Source organism: Triticum urartu, chromosome 4 (assembly GCF_003073215.2).
Source record: "Triticum urartu cultivar G1812 chromosome 4, Tu2.1, whole genome shotgun sequence".
Lineage (NCBI taxonomy): Eukaryota > Viridiplantae > Streptophyta > Magnoliopsida > Poales > Poaceae > Triticum > Triticum urartu.
Window position 1 is genome coordinate 69,788,978 of NC_053025.1, and position 15,505 is coordinate 69,804,482.

Sequence of the window (15,505 nt, forward strand, 5' to 3'; positions counted from 1 at the left end):
GGTTGGATCTTCCAAATAACCTCCGAGCTGGGCTCTGGAGACCACGCCCTAAACTCGTCCTGATTCCCATCTAGACTCGACAGGGCTCCGGTGTATCGGAGATCGGCGGAGATTGCTCCGTCAGAACGCGACAAAATTTTACAGGGTTGTTGTAGACTCAATTTCGCACAATTCCACCGAAGGAATCGTCAAAGCGATGCTTGAGGAGGTGGTGGCAGCGGATACAATTTTGCTATCTGAAAGAACAGCACGGTCGCCCGAGGGCAATGTTGACGTTGAGCCCCCGAGCTCTAAGGATGATCCCTCCATGATCGTGATAGAGATCGGAGTTGATGTTTGATGAAGGCCCTCGTCCAAACATGATGATTAGAAGCGGGGCACAGTCCTTGGTCAAGCCAAGGTAACCAGTCGACCCGGCGACGAAGACGCCGACGTCGCAGTTGATCTGCAGGCGAGTCATTGATCCTTTGCCGATCTCACAGTGGAACTCTTAATGAAAGCACCATTATCGGTGTCAAAACCGGCAGATCTCGGGGTAGGGGGTCCCGAGCTGTGGATTCTCGGATCAATGATAACAGGAACAAAGGAGACGATGTTTTACCCAGGTTCGGGCCCTCTTGATGGAGGTAAAACCCTACGTCCTGCTCTTGTTTATATTGATGGAGTATCAAGTACAGAGTTGATCTACCTCGAGATCATATGTTGTGGTCTAAAACACGAGGTTATGATGAATAATGTCATAATGATCTAGCGACTAGCCTGGCCTCGGCTTATATAATGTACCGGAGGCCTGGGATAACAAGATTCCTAGTCGAATACGTTGGTGGAGAGGAGTCTTTGTCTTGATCATCAAGTCTTGTGGAATCTTCCTCGTGTGCGGCATGGGCTGCCCGAAGTGGGCCATGAGTGAACCGCCATGGGGGTCCTCGGCCCGATCCAGCTGGTCGGGAGACGACGTGGTGAGTACCCCCTAGTCCAGGACACCATCACCCACCTCCGCCCATGCTGTCCGACTGCCGGAGCCCGCCTCACTCGCGTCACCGGCCGTCGCAGGGAACAGCGCCGGGCGCGGAGGACCGCTACCGCTCGTCTCCATCGGGTGCAGGACACCGAGTGGCTGCCGACGGGCGCTGCCCCGTGCCGGTGCGGTCTGCAGCAGGGCAGCAGAGTTGCTTGGCCCTTTTTCTCTATAGCATGAATGTATATATTGATTATCGAAAATATTGATGTTGAGTTCTGTAAATTGATATACAAACAATGTTGTAGCTGCCAATTTTTGACGGTCAGGTGTTGTGCGAACCACGGAGGGGTGAGTCAGGGCCTAAGATCAGGCCGAAAGGCGTAGTCGATGGACAACATGTCAATATTCCTGTACTACCCCTTGTTGGTACGGAGGGACGGAGGAGGCTAGGATATATTGATTATCGAAAATATTGATGTTGAGTTCTGTAAATTGATATACAAACAATGTTGTAGCTGCCATTTTTTGATGGTCAGGTGTTGTGTGAACCGATTGTAATAGACTTGTTGTGTAAATTGATCTATGAAGAATGTCATGAGAAAAGTTTTAGAAAATGTCCTGTGATTTTTTTAAATTAAAAAAATCTTTGCCATTTGTAAATTAGATCAGCTGACGGCAAAGATTGTGTTTCAGCTGACAGCAAAGATATTTCTTTGTCGTGTGTTATTGGGATTGGCACTTGCCGTCTTCCTGATGAAAAGCTTGTTGGAAATATGCCCTAGAGGCAATAATAAATTAGTTATTATTATATTTCCTTGTTCATGATAATCGTTTATTATCCATGCTATAATTGTATTGATAGGAAACTCAGATACATGTGTGGATACATAGACAACACCATGTCCCTAGTGAGCCTCTAGTTGACTAGCTCGTTGATCAACAGATGGTCACGGTTTCCTGACCATGGACATTAGATGTCACTGATAACGGGATCACATCATTAGGAGAATGATGTGATGGACAAGACCCAATCCTAAGCATAGCACTAGATCGTGTAGTTCGTATGCTAAAGCTTTTCTAATGTCAAGTATCATTTCCTTAGACCATGAGATTGTGCAACTCCCGGATACCGTAGGAGTGCTTTGGGTGTACCAAACGTCACAACGTAACTGGGTGACTATAAAGGTGCATTACAGGTATCTCTGAAAGTGTTTGTTGGGTTGGCACGAATCGAGACTGGGATTTGTCACTCCGTGTAAGCGGAGAGGTATCTCTGGGCCCACTCGGTAGGACATCATCATATGCGCAATGTGACCAAAGAGTTGATCACATGATGATGTGTTACGGAACGAGTAAAGAGACTTGCCGGTAACGAGATTGAACTAGGTATTGGATACCGACGATCGAATCTCGGACAAGTAACATACTGATAGACAAAGGGAATTGTATACGGGATTGATTGAGTCCTTGACATCGTGGTTCATCCGATGAGATCATCGTGGAACATGTGGGAGCCAACATGGGTATCCAGATCCCACTGTTGGTTATTGACCGGAGAACGTCTCGGTCATGTCTGCATGTCTCCCGAACCCGTAGGGTCTACACACTTAAGGTTCGATGACGCTAGGGTTATAAAGGAAGCTTGTATGTGGTTACCGAATGTTGTTTGGAGTCTCGGATGAGATCCCGGACGTCACGAGGAGTTCCGGAATGGTCCGGAGGTAAAGATTTATATATAGGAAGTCCTGTTTCGGCCATCGGGACAAGTTTCGGGATCATCGGTATTGTACCGGGACCACCGGAAGGGTCCCGGGGGCCCACCGGATGGGGCCACCTGCCCCCGGGGGCCACATGGGCTGTAGGGGGTGCGCCTTGGCCTACATGGGCCAAGCGCACCAGCCCCAAGAGGCCCATGCGCCTGGGGAAACCCTAAAGGAAGAGTCCCAGAAGGGGAAGGCACCTCTTAGGTGCCTTAGGGGGGAAGGACTCCTCCCCTGGCCGCCGCCCCCTAGGAGATTGGATCTCCTAGGGCTGGCGCACCCCCCCCCCCTCCTTTGGGATCCCTATATATAGTGAGGGTAGGAGGGCCTCTTGAGACACACCTTTGCCTTTGGTGCAGCCCTCCCTCTCTCCCAAGTCCTTCTCCTCTCCCGTGGTGCTCGGCGAAGCCCTGCAGGATTGCCACGCTCCTCCACCATCACCATGCCGTTGTGCTGCTGTTGGATGGAGTCTTCCTCAACCTCTCCCTCTCTCCTTGCTGGATCAAGGCGTGGGAGACGTCACCGGGCTGTACGTGTGTTGAACGCGGAGGTGCCGTGCGTTCGGCACTTGGTCATCGGTGATTTGAATCACGACGAGTACGACTCCATCAACCCCGTTCACTTGAACGCTTCCGCTTAGCGATCTACAAGGGTATGTAGATGCACTCTCCTTCCCCTCGTTGCTAGTCTCTCCATAGATAGATCTTGGTGACACGTAGGAAAATTTTGAATTTCTGCTACGTTCCCCAACAAAGCTGACGGCAAAGTATTCTTTGCCGACTTATCTTTGTCGTCTGAGTTTGCCGTCTGCTTCCTGACGGCAAAATCTTTGCCGTCTGTGATCCACAGACGGCAAATTACCTGTTTCCTGTAGTGGATGTAATCAAACCATATATGACATGGTAAGACCAAAGATGACATGAATCAATTTGTCGTTATCCTTTTTGAGGTAATGCTTTAGTCATTGTAGATTTACACAAAAAGTAGCGCAGTTGAATCTGTTGAAGTGACACCATTTTTTGGTACGCCAAACCATGTTTGTCTTTTCTTAACATTTGGAATTTAAGAAATGTGCAAAGTGTTTGCAAAACTATTCAAATCAAACAAGTGCTACTTTACAGGTTATCCCAAAATGTTGGGTATTCCTCCATCACTATGTCGAGGCAAAGTGTTTTTCATAGAGAGCGGTATATTTTGAAAAAAAAATGCCTTTTGCAAAAGAGTGAGTATGAGGACAGTGCAACTCGACGAGATAACATAATATGCATCATCCCATCAAAGGAAGAAACAATGGAAGTTGTTCCAGAGTTTCCTATTGTAATGACTAATACAGAAGTCTCTACACGATATGTATAGACTTCAGTTGAACTTGCAGCTGAACCATGCAGGAAAAACTCATGCAAACAAGGCATTGTTGTTAGACAACGGTATATCTACAGTACACATGCAAGCATTGGTGGGCCCTGACTTCAGAATTGGCTAAATACCAAAATAATCAGAGATAGTATCCATATACATGATTCGAGATTAGATCTTGATAAACTCCTCCGAAAGACTTAGAGTCTAACGAATACGTATGGAACTATAAACTGATACAAATCAAATTTGGTTTTTATCCATAAAGATCAAGTTGTTGCTACTAAAAAATTCAAGGAGTTGACTACTGCGAGATTGTCTCACCGCTGCGATGCTTAAAGTTAGTTTGTGTTATACTAGCAATTAATACGCATTTCAATTATGAGATATGTTAGATGGACACCAAAAGGATTTCCAAGGACATGTAAACAAATGTGAGACTAGACATAAGTAAACAAATGTTACTTTTACAAGGTGCGAGATATCCCAAATAAATAAATACTAGTATGAGAACACCACTACTGTAGAAACACAAATTATAAATGCATGTATGTGATCTCAACTCAAAAACATGGTCTTGATTGTAGTTTCTCTACCCAGCCAATTTTTTCAGTTCTATGTCATAGTAGATGGGGGCATACAAATTGCAATTTCAACACTGTCTCCTGCCTAATCTACCATCTTGTGCATTCAACTTACTCATACCATTCAGAAAAAGGTTACTCATGGCCATTATAATATGTATGTTATTTCGCTATAAATATTGCAAAGGACCTATTATGATCACTCGATACTATTCAGTTACTACAACATGATCTTTCACTATAGTTCCGCTTTTTTTTCTTGTGAACCATGCAACGATCACAGGATACCATCATCTTTTGACGATCTCCTAAGCCGGTGACAACTCTTTATTTTTTTTTATGGGTTCGTAGTAACGCACGGGCATTGTGCTAGTAATAGTGAAGGGAGAGAGTGGCTCCCAATCAAATCCATTAAACACCCACAAAAGCGGGGGAAATCTAACAAACGCCCACCAAACTTTAGGTCTCTGGTCCTCGTCACCCATCAAGCAGACAATGCTGCCCCTTGAAGCAACATCTCAGTACTATCTCACACCACACCACGCTAAACCAAACCGCCGTGATATTTCATCGCATTGCCGAAAGTGCCAAACAGCATACCGCATACACGATGACGAGCCCCACGCTCGCGCGCAAGGCCAAGCTCAAGAACCACCTCGTCTCCGCGAAGGCCAAGCTCAGGCAGCACGTCACCCTCCGCCGCATCGTCCTCGTCGCCGCCGCATCCGCCGCGGCCTTCATTCTCCTCCTCACCGTCCGCACCCTCTCCGCCTCGCACGCCAGATCACCGGGCGCCGCCTCGTCCACCACCTCCCCGCCCGAGGCCGTACGGCGCAACACGCAGCAGCAACAGCAGGGCGGGTGCGCGAAGCTGCCTGGGCCCGTCGCCGAGGCGCTGGTTCACTACGCGACCGCCAACGCGACGCTGCCGCAGACGGCGGCCGAGGTCGCGATGACCGCGCGCTTGCTGGCGCAGCGCGCTCCGTGCAACCTCCTGGTGTTCGGCGGTCTTGGCCCCGACAGCGCGCTCTGGGCGGCGCTCAACCACGGCGGACGCACCGCCTTCCTCGAGGAGGACGCCGCCCTGATCACCGAAGTTGGCGCTCGCCACCCGGGCCTCGGCCTCGAGTCCCACCAGGTCGCCTACCAGACCACGCTCGCCGACGCCGACGAGCTCCTCGGCCTCCGCGGCTCCCCGGACTGCACCGCCTCCCCGCCCAAGGATCATCCACTCTCGCCGGACCACTTCGAGGGATCCCCATGCAAGCTCGCCATGCGTGGGCTGCCGGCAGCGTTCTACGAGACGGAGTGGGACGTGATCATGGTGGACGCGCCGATTGGGTGGGTGCCAGAGGCGCCGGGGAGGGTGGGCGGCGCGATATACATGGCCGGGATGGCGGCGCGGGCACGGCGGCCGGGGAGTGGCGAGACGGAGGTGTTGGTCCACGACGTGGACAGGACGGTGGAGGACAGCTTCTCCAGGGCGTTCCTGTGCGCAGGCTACCTTGAGGAGGAGGTCGGCAGGCTCAGGCGCTTCGCCATCCCGAGCCACAGGGAAAAGGAAGGAATGCCATTTTGCCCTTGAGAGCAAAACATAAGCACATACAACTACAAAAATCTATACTACTATGTTTGTAGGATTTAGAACCAAAAGGATCTGCAACATGGCAATTCCAAGATTCTTGATTTCTTTTTGTTGCCCTGGGACGAACAAGAATGTTTTGATTTCTTTTGATCCATTTTCAGTTATAAACATGGGAAGATGGGATCTGTTGTATACGGACTCCAGGATGAACACTCCCTGTGACATTAATTTGTGTGAATTCTTTCCTGAATTTCAGTGATCTATCTTTTGGAGTACATTTTAAATTTTCCATGCGACGTTGCAATCGATCAAGCAATGTAGTGCCACCCAGCCAGGTAGGGAGTCACCAACTCCTTCCTATGCAAGCACCAACCTCAACAACTCCTCCAACAACTTAAAAGGAATGGCCTAGTCGACTCATGAACTAACCACCTTTTGTTAGCAGGATCAGATTTACAACCACCTTTTGTTCTCAAGATACGGAGCAATGGGGTATATGTCATAGGAGATATGGTCTGATCTAGTCATTGCATTTTTCCTAATTTTTCAGGAAGATCGAACTGCAATACCAATTGCAGCTATCGTTCTGATTCCCAGCAGCATCATGGGTTCAGCTTCTGCATTTTCATGTTAATATTACAGAAAATTATGTGACTGAGGCAGGCCCAAGGATTTGGAGTTTGTTCAGTTGTCATGCTTGCATAATGCATCCACCATGGGTTATCATGGTGGGATACTGGACTACATTGCTTTATCATGAGAAATTGCCATTTTCTCTCCTCAATGTTTGTTCAGAACTATGTTCTTTATGTTCAGATAATTTGCTACAGCAATCTGTGGTATTTGTACTGTACATCCTTCCTTGTAAATCTTCTTGTACTTCAAATATCATCACGAAGACAAAATATGAGGGCCATAAACCGTCAAAAATCCGCTACAAACCTTGGCTTGTATTTCTTAGACCTCCCCAGCCCCTAAGCTTCACCATGCCCCCTTAGTACACATTCAATACAGATGGCAGCATATGCTCATTAAGCTCACAAGGCATCTGCCTCACTTAAAAATAATGGTACCGGTATCGCCCAACTCTTGTAATGATCTTCAGCTGTACAAAAATGGCAGTAGCTCTTTTTCAATTAATTATGGCCATTTGGAGAGAAGTTGCTCTTCTAGAGATGCTTTGTAGAAAAATGCATACTGCCATCCCAGGACTTTGAACTTTGAAATGCTGGAATCTTTGACAGTTCGATCCCACTCATCTGTTTCACAGATCTCAACTCTTGATGCAGCGCGCTTTGCGCACCGCTTCCTGAACATTCCGCTCATGTTCTCTGAGCATATCCTCTATGTTCCCATCTTGAGTAGCCAGTGGACCAGACAAATTGACTATTTTGCTCTTACCCTTGTAGTCCTGATCAGACAAAAAACAAAGACATATAATATTTTAGGTAAGAGACACTCAAAATGTTTTAATAGAATAAATTGGAAGGTACATACAAAAGAAACCAATATGTATGAAATGATGGTGAACTGATGTCCCAACAAAGGACAATATAAGCATCTGAACTCTCAGCAGAAAATAATTCATCTTAAATCAAGCACTCACAAATAACCTTTGTGTTTCTTATTCTAGAAATACTAATATAAATATTTAATATTTTTTATCGTGTCAGCAGAAGAGTTCCTTTTACTTAAGGAATAGTTTTGCAGCATAAACAGCGCCAATACACCAACAGTATCACTGGGCTTGCACTAAAAAAGGTCCTCGAACGCTTAGCTGACATATTATGTGATTTTCTGCTGTCCAGACTTATGCTTTGGTTGATTAAACAGCAGTTATATGTAAAAAAACGCACTATCTTTAGCATTACCATACTTACCACCATTGGGCCTTTTACTCCCATCTCTTTGTTGTGAGAAGCAGGCACAATGTTCCCTACGCCAGTCGATTCAGGTTTAAACATGTCTGAGCTCTTTGTCCTTGAAATGTTGGAATTTGCCAATCGGCCAGATCTGTATTTGCGTTCAGGTACTTCGTGATGGTCCATATAATTGTTACCTCCATTGTTCCATGTGGAATCAAACCCTAGAGGTTGTACCTCAGTAGCCAACGTCAGTTGATCATCCTTTGGATTGAGATGTGCACTATTGAACCTTGTTTTGGTATGCTGAAGCCTCTGTATGATGGAAAAGCAACAGTCAAATAATGCAATCCTGTTATTAAAAAGAGTGCAGAATGTGACCACTTTAGGAAAAAAGACGTAGGAGTGCATCATTTCACGTAAGGCATTCCGTTTCTTCTGATTGCAGTGATCATCAATGAAAAACTATACACAGAAAGGAAGCATCTCAACAAATGATTGCCGAGCGATTGTACGCACCTGCGGTTTAATAGAACCATATGCAGCACGGTTTTCTCTAGGATTCTCAATTCCTGATCGAACAGATTCTGGCCTTCTTTGTCTATCCAAAGAGCAAGAAGTATTTCTGGGTCAACTAACAAAGCATCTCAACTGCATCTTCCCTATGAACAGAAAGAAAGGATATGAAATCATACCTTCTTGCTTCCTCTTGTCGGAGTCTAGCATCATATTCTTTGCTCGGTGGACACTTTGGTAAGTCCGAAGGGCTGCAAGCAAGTGGCTCTGTTCTAAAAAACTGAAGAATTGGATACATAGGTTAAATGCTGGTACGCAAATATCTTTTAATAAATGCAGTTTGCAAAACTAGCCAGCTGACCTAATAAATATATACCAACTGATCTAGAAATAATAAGTTGATGATCTTCACCAGGTTAGATTAGTTTTGGCATGATGCTAGGTTTTAAAAGGTACTACTGGACCAATCTGACAGTTTATTCCAGCAAACAAAATCTGATAGCTTATTCAGGCTGTATGCACAATTTTCCATGCAATAAGCGGAAAACTGACCAAGTTCAGATCTAGTCCAAATGCTTCAGTGAGGTAACTAGCCACATATAGTAGACTAATTAACTTAGTTTCATTTTGTTACTCATGACATAACATATGCATGAAAGTTGTTGCAGCAAAAAAACATTCAGGCTCATCAAAAGATGTTCAAATTCCTCTACTTACCACAAACAAATTGTACAAAACTAGATACTTTTATACCGTGGTAACCTAAAAGTTTTCATGGTACTAGTCCTGATCAGTATTTCAGGTTGCTGTTAACAGACCCAATAGTATTGTCCTTTGAACCCTTGTGGCTGCCCTGCCTTGGTATTATCCTTTTATTAGTGTCATGATATAATACTTTCAGAATTTCTATAAGTCAATAGTTTACAAACTAAAATGCGATGACCAGGAACCAGCAGAGGTTGACTAAACTTACGTCACTCTGAAGACTTGAGGCAGCTGTTCCACGAGCTTCTGGTTCTAATGCAAGCAAGTTATCTAGAAGAACTAGAGCTGATGGAGGTAAATCTTTGAAATTCTCAGCAATGCACCGGTTATACTGGCACAGGGGCTTGAACATCCCTGTTGGGGGCACTTCCAATTTCTGCCAGTACTCGTCAGAAGGTGATCCACAGAGCTTGAAAATCTTGTGAATTTGCTCCACCTAGCATGGAATTATTGTAGAACACATATTAAATAACATAAGAGCAACTGTGAGTCAACCAGATCACAATATACCCTTTTCTTGATGCTAAAAGTGTAGCAGTTTCTTGTACCTCAGTTCTGCCTGGCATGATTGGCTTGGCAGCCAGCAATTCCCCAAAAATGCACCCTGTACTCCACATATCCACAGCAGCACTGTACCTGGTGGCACCAAGCAGAAGTTCTGGTGGTCTGTACCACAATGTTGCAACACGGCTTGTCAGTGGTTGCCGACTCTCAGGATCATAAAATGTAGCTAAGCCAAAGTCAGCAATCTTCAAAACACCATTGCTATCAATCAAGAGATTGGAGCCCTTCATGTCACGATGAAGAATTCCTTTGCTGTGGCAATGATCAAGGCCACTAAATATCTGTTGCATCAAGCACTTGACCTGGATGAGACTCATGAGAAATAATTTAAGTTCATGTCATGCATTCCAATCAAAATATCAGTAGAAGAATAGTATCATAATCACCTGTGACTTGGTGAACTTGAGTTCTGGAGTTGCAGCAAGGCCAACAAGGTCATGTTCCATGTATTCAAAGACGAGATATAGGTTTTGTGAAACAGGAGATGTTATTATCCCTTCCAACTTTATAACATTGGGATGATTGAGTTTCCGAAGAACACATATTTCTCTAGCCATAAAGCGCACACTTTCAGGATCTGTATTGGCAAACCGAACCTTTTTGAGCGCAACAATTTTGGCTGTTCTAAGATCCCGAGCTTTGTAAACACTACTATAAGTCCCTTGTCCAATCTGCAACTCAAAAGAATAAATGCAAAACGGGGAAATTGAGAAGAAGAAGAAAGTACTAACAAGAAATAATATCATTTTTTTCCTGATGAAGTAACTTGTATCATCAAACTGATAATGTACCTTACTTAATCTCTCAAACGAATCAGCTCGCAGTGGGGCCCAGCCTTGCACTGCCTCAGGTGCCACAGTCACAAGCCAATCTGGCCATCCAGTATTCAAATGTTCAGCTGATAACCGCTTCGCCCCCTTGAAGAAACCTAAATCCAGTTTATTACCGTATCGTCCAATTATGCCATTGTGCCGAGTGCTGATCCAGATTTTGAGTCTATGTCTTGCCCTCGGCTTCCTAGGAGGGTCAAAACCAAGAACTGGCTTCTCTTTTAACTGGACATTGGGCACTTCTGTATTTCTGCCATCACCAGCAACTTCAGGTACAGCCGACAATTCATCCTTGCTGGACGGTGCGATTAACCCATGTATACACGTGCCATCAGTGGTCTGGCTTTTCGAGGTGGCACTATCTTCTTGTTTAGTGCATTTAGAACAAAAGCGGCCTATAAACACATTTAGTGCCTTTCCACTTGATCGAAGGAATTGAATATGTATCTTCATTCAGCAAAAAGACAAGCAATGCCTGAACTTCTCAATGTTACAGCAGCCTTGAAGATATTTTAATTTGACGGCATGAGAAGTCCAAATTCCAGACTGTAATATGAAGAAAAGATATGTCCAAATATTTCCTTCAACTTGAGTGCAAAGTTCATTGTACTAGATTAAGAAAGCAAAACTAGTAGAAACTCAATTAGAATCTTATGTCGAGAATAAAAAAGAGAAACTTCACCATAGTCATGATTGCAATTTCTAACTCTATCCAAGGAAGTTATTCCAAATTCAAAAAGGAATTATACTGTAAGCAGCCAAATGTGATCGAAATTCCACATTTTGAAGCTAGCATCAAGAGCAAAACAGTTTTACTATATCAAGGACAATTTAAAACAAATACAAATTCAAATAGATCCGCAAACCAAAGTCACAAGTTAAGAAGTCAAGAAAAAAAAGCAAGGATATAGACAATCCATCAAAACTGCAATGTTCTAATACAACAATAAAATAATATGATCAAAATTCCATCTTCTGAGGCTATATCATGAACTGGTCATTCTTCTGGTTAAAATTGATTTGATTTTAAGAGCAAAACATTAAGGCTAAAACAATCGAAATTAATTTTTGAAGGGAAATCAAATAATAAACTTATAAAGCAAAATCACAAGTTAAGAAGTCAACAACATGAGAAAGGGATGCCAGCAATCCATGAAAACTACAATCTTGTCCTACACAACTAATCAATTTAGGCTCTTCACAGCAAAGGACAGAACCATATATAGTTTAGCTGTCAACTAGTCATATATTTCAACATTTCGAGGAAATATGTGAAGAATTATGATGGATACCTTAACTTCCCGCTTGACGCCCCTTTCAAGAAAATGCAATGGCACCAGAAACGGAACAATCTCCCCCACCTTCCCCTCACTCCATTCTAATCCTGAAATGGAGGAGAGGAAGGTGGGAATAACTATGCAAAATGAATTTGTTAAAACGAGATTGTGCCTTAATGGTATATTTTTGTGAAGATCTCTTTCGCGCTAATTGAACAAAAAGTAAGGTAGAGAAAATTCAAACAAAAAAAGACAATAGAAAATGGCACCTAAAAGGTACAGTGATGTAGATTAAAAACTACAGGTGGGGAGGATTTGTAGAGAACTAAAGTTAGCATGTATGCATGTTTCTTCTGTCTATTTTCTTCCTGCCCTATTATGGATAGAAGTGGGTGACTAAATAAACCATGAAATAAATCCAGGGAAGAAGAAATTACAGAAGCTTGCAGAAGTAACTAAACCTTTGCGGTGCAGGTCAGGATCCCTGCATACCCAGAGTCTATCCGACTGACAGTTTGACGTCACCTTCTACAACACCTTGGGGTGAGCTGATCATGTGAACTGGCCTTGTTCGAAGATTGCAACAAGCTTGACCCCCGAACAAGTGCGAGCACATAACAATCCTAGTCCAGCATTTCGTCGAACACCTTATGGTCAGTCTCCTCACGCTCGTCGAGCAGGCACCGCGACCTTGTGGTGAATTGGTGGTGATGGGGAACGTTGCCGATTAAATTCAAGATTGTTGCACGCAGTGGTGGATGTGGAACTGGAGGTACGTGCCGGCCGGGGCCGGCATGAGAAGAGAGAGATAACGTCGGGGACTGCTTCTTCGAACTTCGTGTCCTTCGTCCAATTTTAGGAGGGCGCTGCTGGGAGCTTGCTGCTGCATCACCACTGCCTCTCCATTTCTCTGTGTCTTGTCCGATGGTCGCTTGTTCAGCGCATGTTTTAGTTGTGGCGTTCCAAATTCAAAATTCTTTTTTCAACAGAAGCAAAAAAATTGTCTGCTACACTAATTAAGTAAGGAAAACGTTAACCTTCAGCCGGCTGATGCTCGCACAACATCCGCCGCCCGCGTTGCCGTCGGATTGATTTTGATCCAGCGCTCGCACGGGCGACAAGTCCCGTGCAGCTAGTTTTTTTTTCTTTGCAGCAAGCATCTTGTTTCAAAAGCTTTCTGCACTAGAGATCTTGTTTCAGAAAGAAAAAAAGTATTTGGTGATGAAGTTTTTCTTTCGGCAACATGGTCTAGTTTCAGAAAGTTTCTGCAACAAAGGTCTTTTGTTTCAAAAAGAAGAAAAATGATTCGACGATAAATATTTTCTCTTCTGCAATAAGGGTATTGTTTCAGAAACATAGCCCCAGTTGCAGAAAACGCAGAATGAGCGTCCCGCGTTAGAGCATACAAGGCTATGCATTGCAACACGACGCATATTTCAGAAATAACTTCGGTTGTAGAAATTGCCATACGAGTGCGTTGTCGTGCTGGAGTAGAGGCAGTTTCTTGGGGTGCTGGTTCGGAGGAGGCGCCACGACTCCGGCGGCCGGCGACACTCTATGGCCGAGGGACTCATACCATAACGGGGCAGTGGTGTTGTCTCAGTGGACCTTTGCAACCATGAGGGCAATAAGCTAGCTATTGCGAAGGCGCCCAGTTGGCTGGGACAGTAGACCGGAAAGCTGTTTTGGGTGGCATCTGATGGTTGTCGAGACGGCTGATCTTATCATTTTATTACCCGACGGACACGTAACATTCTAACATACGATGACTAAGAGCATCTACACACCGGACTTGTCTATAGGACCTTCTAAATATCCGCAGACAGCGTCCGGTCATTCTCAAATGTCCGCGTCCAAAGTGGCCTTTCTCATACAAAAATCGTCAATTTCATATAATCTCATGCAGCGTTAAAACACAAACATACGTAACTCATCTAGATTAACACACGTAGCATAGGGGAGTTCTCGTACATGCTATCGGACTGCCCAAAACTGACATGTTGTACTAGCTAAAATCTGACTATAGATGAAGTTCATCCTAGGCCGCCCTTGCCCTCATCTTTTCCTTTGCCATTGCCTTTGCTTTTACCCTTACCCTCTTCATCGCAGAAGTAGTGGTCGAAAACATATTATGGATCGAGCCGAATCTGCTCCTGCCGGTGTTGTTATCTATTAGGATAGGCGCTTTTGCTTTGTACTTTTGTATGGTCGCTGGTGGTGTGGTGTTTGTGCTACGCTCGTGGTTCGTAGCAAGTGATAGTCTCCTTTTACTTACAATTCTGCCTTCTAATAAAGTTATGATACGACTAGTTGTACTAAAAAAATGTTCCCCTTGTGTTTTTCTTTCTCTGTCAAGAGTACCCCAAATAACTATAGATAAATAGAACAGTTCATCCATAAAATAGCATGCAAATATTCTAATGCAATAATAGTCCAAATGTAAATATTACAATCCAATATAAATTTTAAAGTAAAATAGTTCAAATTTGAACTCAACTTATTTGGGCATATGTTCTAGTTGTCCTTCTGAAGCACTCACAGGTGCTCAACCAGATTCTAAAGTTCGATGTTGAATCTGTTGATCTATTTGGATAAAATCATGAAACATCATTCGGATACTAGGGTGAAAGTTTGATAGGATCACGCATGTTTTTAAAATCCAAAATAGTGCGAACTGCCTCACCCTTACAATCATGTTGTGCATGATCACACCGGTGAATTAACAACTTGTGGGACCCTATCCAGTCAATCTCTCGAGCCCCAAGAAAACCCCCCTATCGTCATCTTCTCCGACAATTTCTCTAAATCCTATATTTTTATGTCTTCAAACAACTGCAAAATGGACTTGAAGCATGCCAAATACCCGATGGAGTGACGGACGTCCGACAAGGTCTGGGTGGGTGGCCGATAATGGTACAACGTCGCCGTCTGTTTGGGAAGGGAGCGGATACGGAGTAATGAAGGAGGGGCGAAGTGAGAACGTGCGGGCTTCGCCATGGTTTTGGCCAAGTCTGAGGTGTCACGGGCCTACACGGAGAAGGTCTGGATACCTACAAACCTTCCAACTTTGCAACCAGTTTGTGAGATTTCGGACATCCAGACCAAGGCATGACATTGGAAGACAAAAAATGTCCGCACAGCCTGGTCGGGACGTTCAGGGCGATTCGATGATGGAAAACCCTTATTTTTGCCCGACTGATTTCTTGAATTGCATCCACAACTTTATGCCTGAGGAAAACCTGTGCCTGGAATGAGCCTGGAGAGGTGATGGTTTTCTCCCTGACCAGGCTCACATGCGATGGTAGTGTTTGGTTCGCGCCTAGCATGGCTGATTATTAGGTGGACCCCATACCTGTCCTAGTTACTTTATTAGCAATCCCAGGCAGGTGAGGTAGAGGCCAGGCGTCCATATTCAGATGCCTGGGCCAGGCTAACCGCATGCATG

The 15,505-nt window shown here is 44.6% G+C and overlaps 2 protein-coding genes across 3 annotated transcripts; one reads left to right on the forward strand and one right to left on the reverse strand.

The window, feature by feature from the left end:
* Positions 1–5,192: 5,192 nt before the first annotated feature.
* On the forward strand, positions 5,193–6,537 carry LOC125553573 (glucuronoxylan 4-O-methyltransferase 2-like). Its single transcript, XM_048717341.1, has one exon. It carries the CDS (start codon positions 5,272–5,274, stop codon positions 6,244–6,246), a length of 975 nt encoding a protein of 324 aa, XP_048573298.1. The 5' UTR covers positions 5,193–5,271; the 3' UTR covers positions 6,247–6,537.
* Positions 6,538–6,856: 319 nt separating this feature from the next.
* Positions 6,857–13,006, reverse strand: LOC125550726 (probable serine/threonine-protein kinase At1g54610). 2 transcript variants are annotated; one of them, XM_048713797.1, is made up of 10 exons: positions 12,522–13,006; positions 12,076–12,167; positions 10,745–11,329; positions 10,340–10,624; positions 9,938–10,255; positions 9,598–9,825; positions 8,804–8,904; positions 8,628–8,709; positions 8,127–8,423; positions 6,857–7,657 (listed from the first exon to the last, which is right to left on the reverse strand). In XM_048713797.1, exons 3-10 carry the CDS (start codon positions 11,234–11,236, stop codon positions 7,520–7,522), a joined length of 1,941 nt encoding a protein of 646 aa, XP_048569754.1. In that variant the 5' UTR covers positions 11,237–11,329; positions 12,076–12,167; positions 12,522–13,006; the 3' UTR covers positions 6,857–7,519. The 2 variants fall into 2 exon arrangements, with proteins under 2 accessions (XP_048569754.1, XP_048569753.1); XM_048713796.1 differs by having other exon boundaries at positions 10,745–13,006.
* Positions 13,007–15,505: the final 2,499 nt, after the last annotated feature.

Bases quoted from the DNA above. Each gene is read 5' to 3' on its own strand.
- LOC125553573 (XM_048717341.1), top strand. From the start codon at position 5,272: ATGACGAGCCCCACGCTCGCGCGCAAGGCCAAGCTCAAGAACCACCTC.
- LOC125550726 (XM_048713797.1), bottom strand. From the start codon at position 11,236: ATGAAGATACATATTCAATTCCTTCGATCAAGTGGAAAGGCACTAAAT. The intron at 9,826-9,937 runs GTACAAGAAACT...ATTCCATGCTAG, and splicing joins TCATGCCAGGCAGAACTGAG to GTGGAGCAAATTCACAAGAT. The intron at 8,424-8,627 runs GTGCGTACAATC...TCCATCATACAG, and splicing joins ATGGTTCTATTAAACCGCAG to AGGCTTCAGCATACCAAAAC.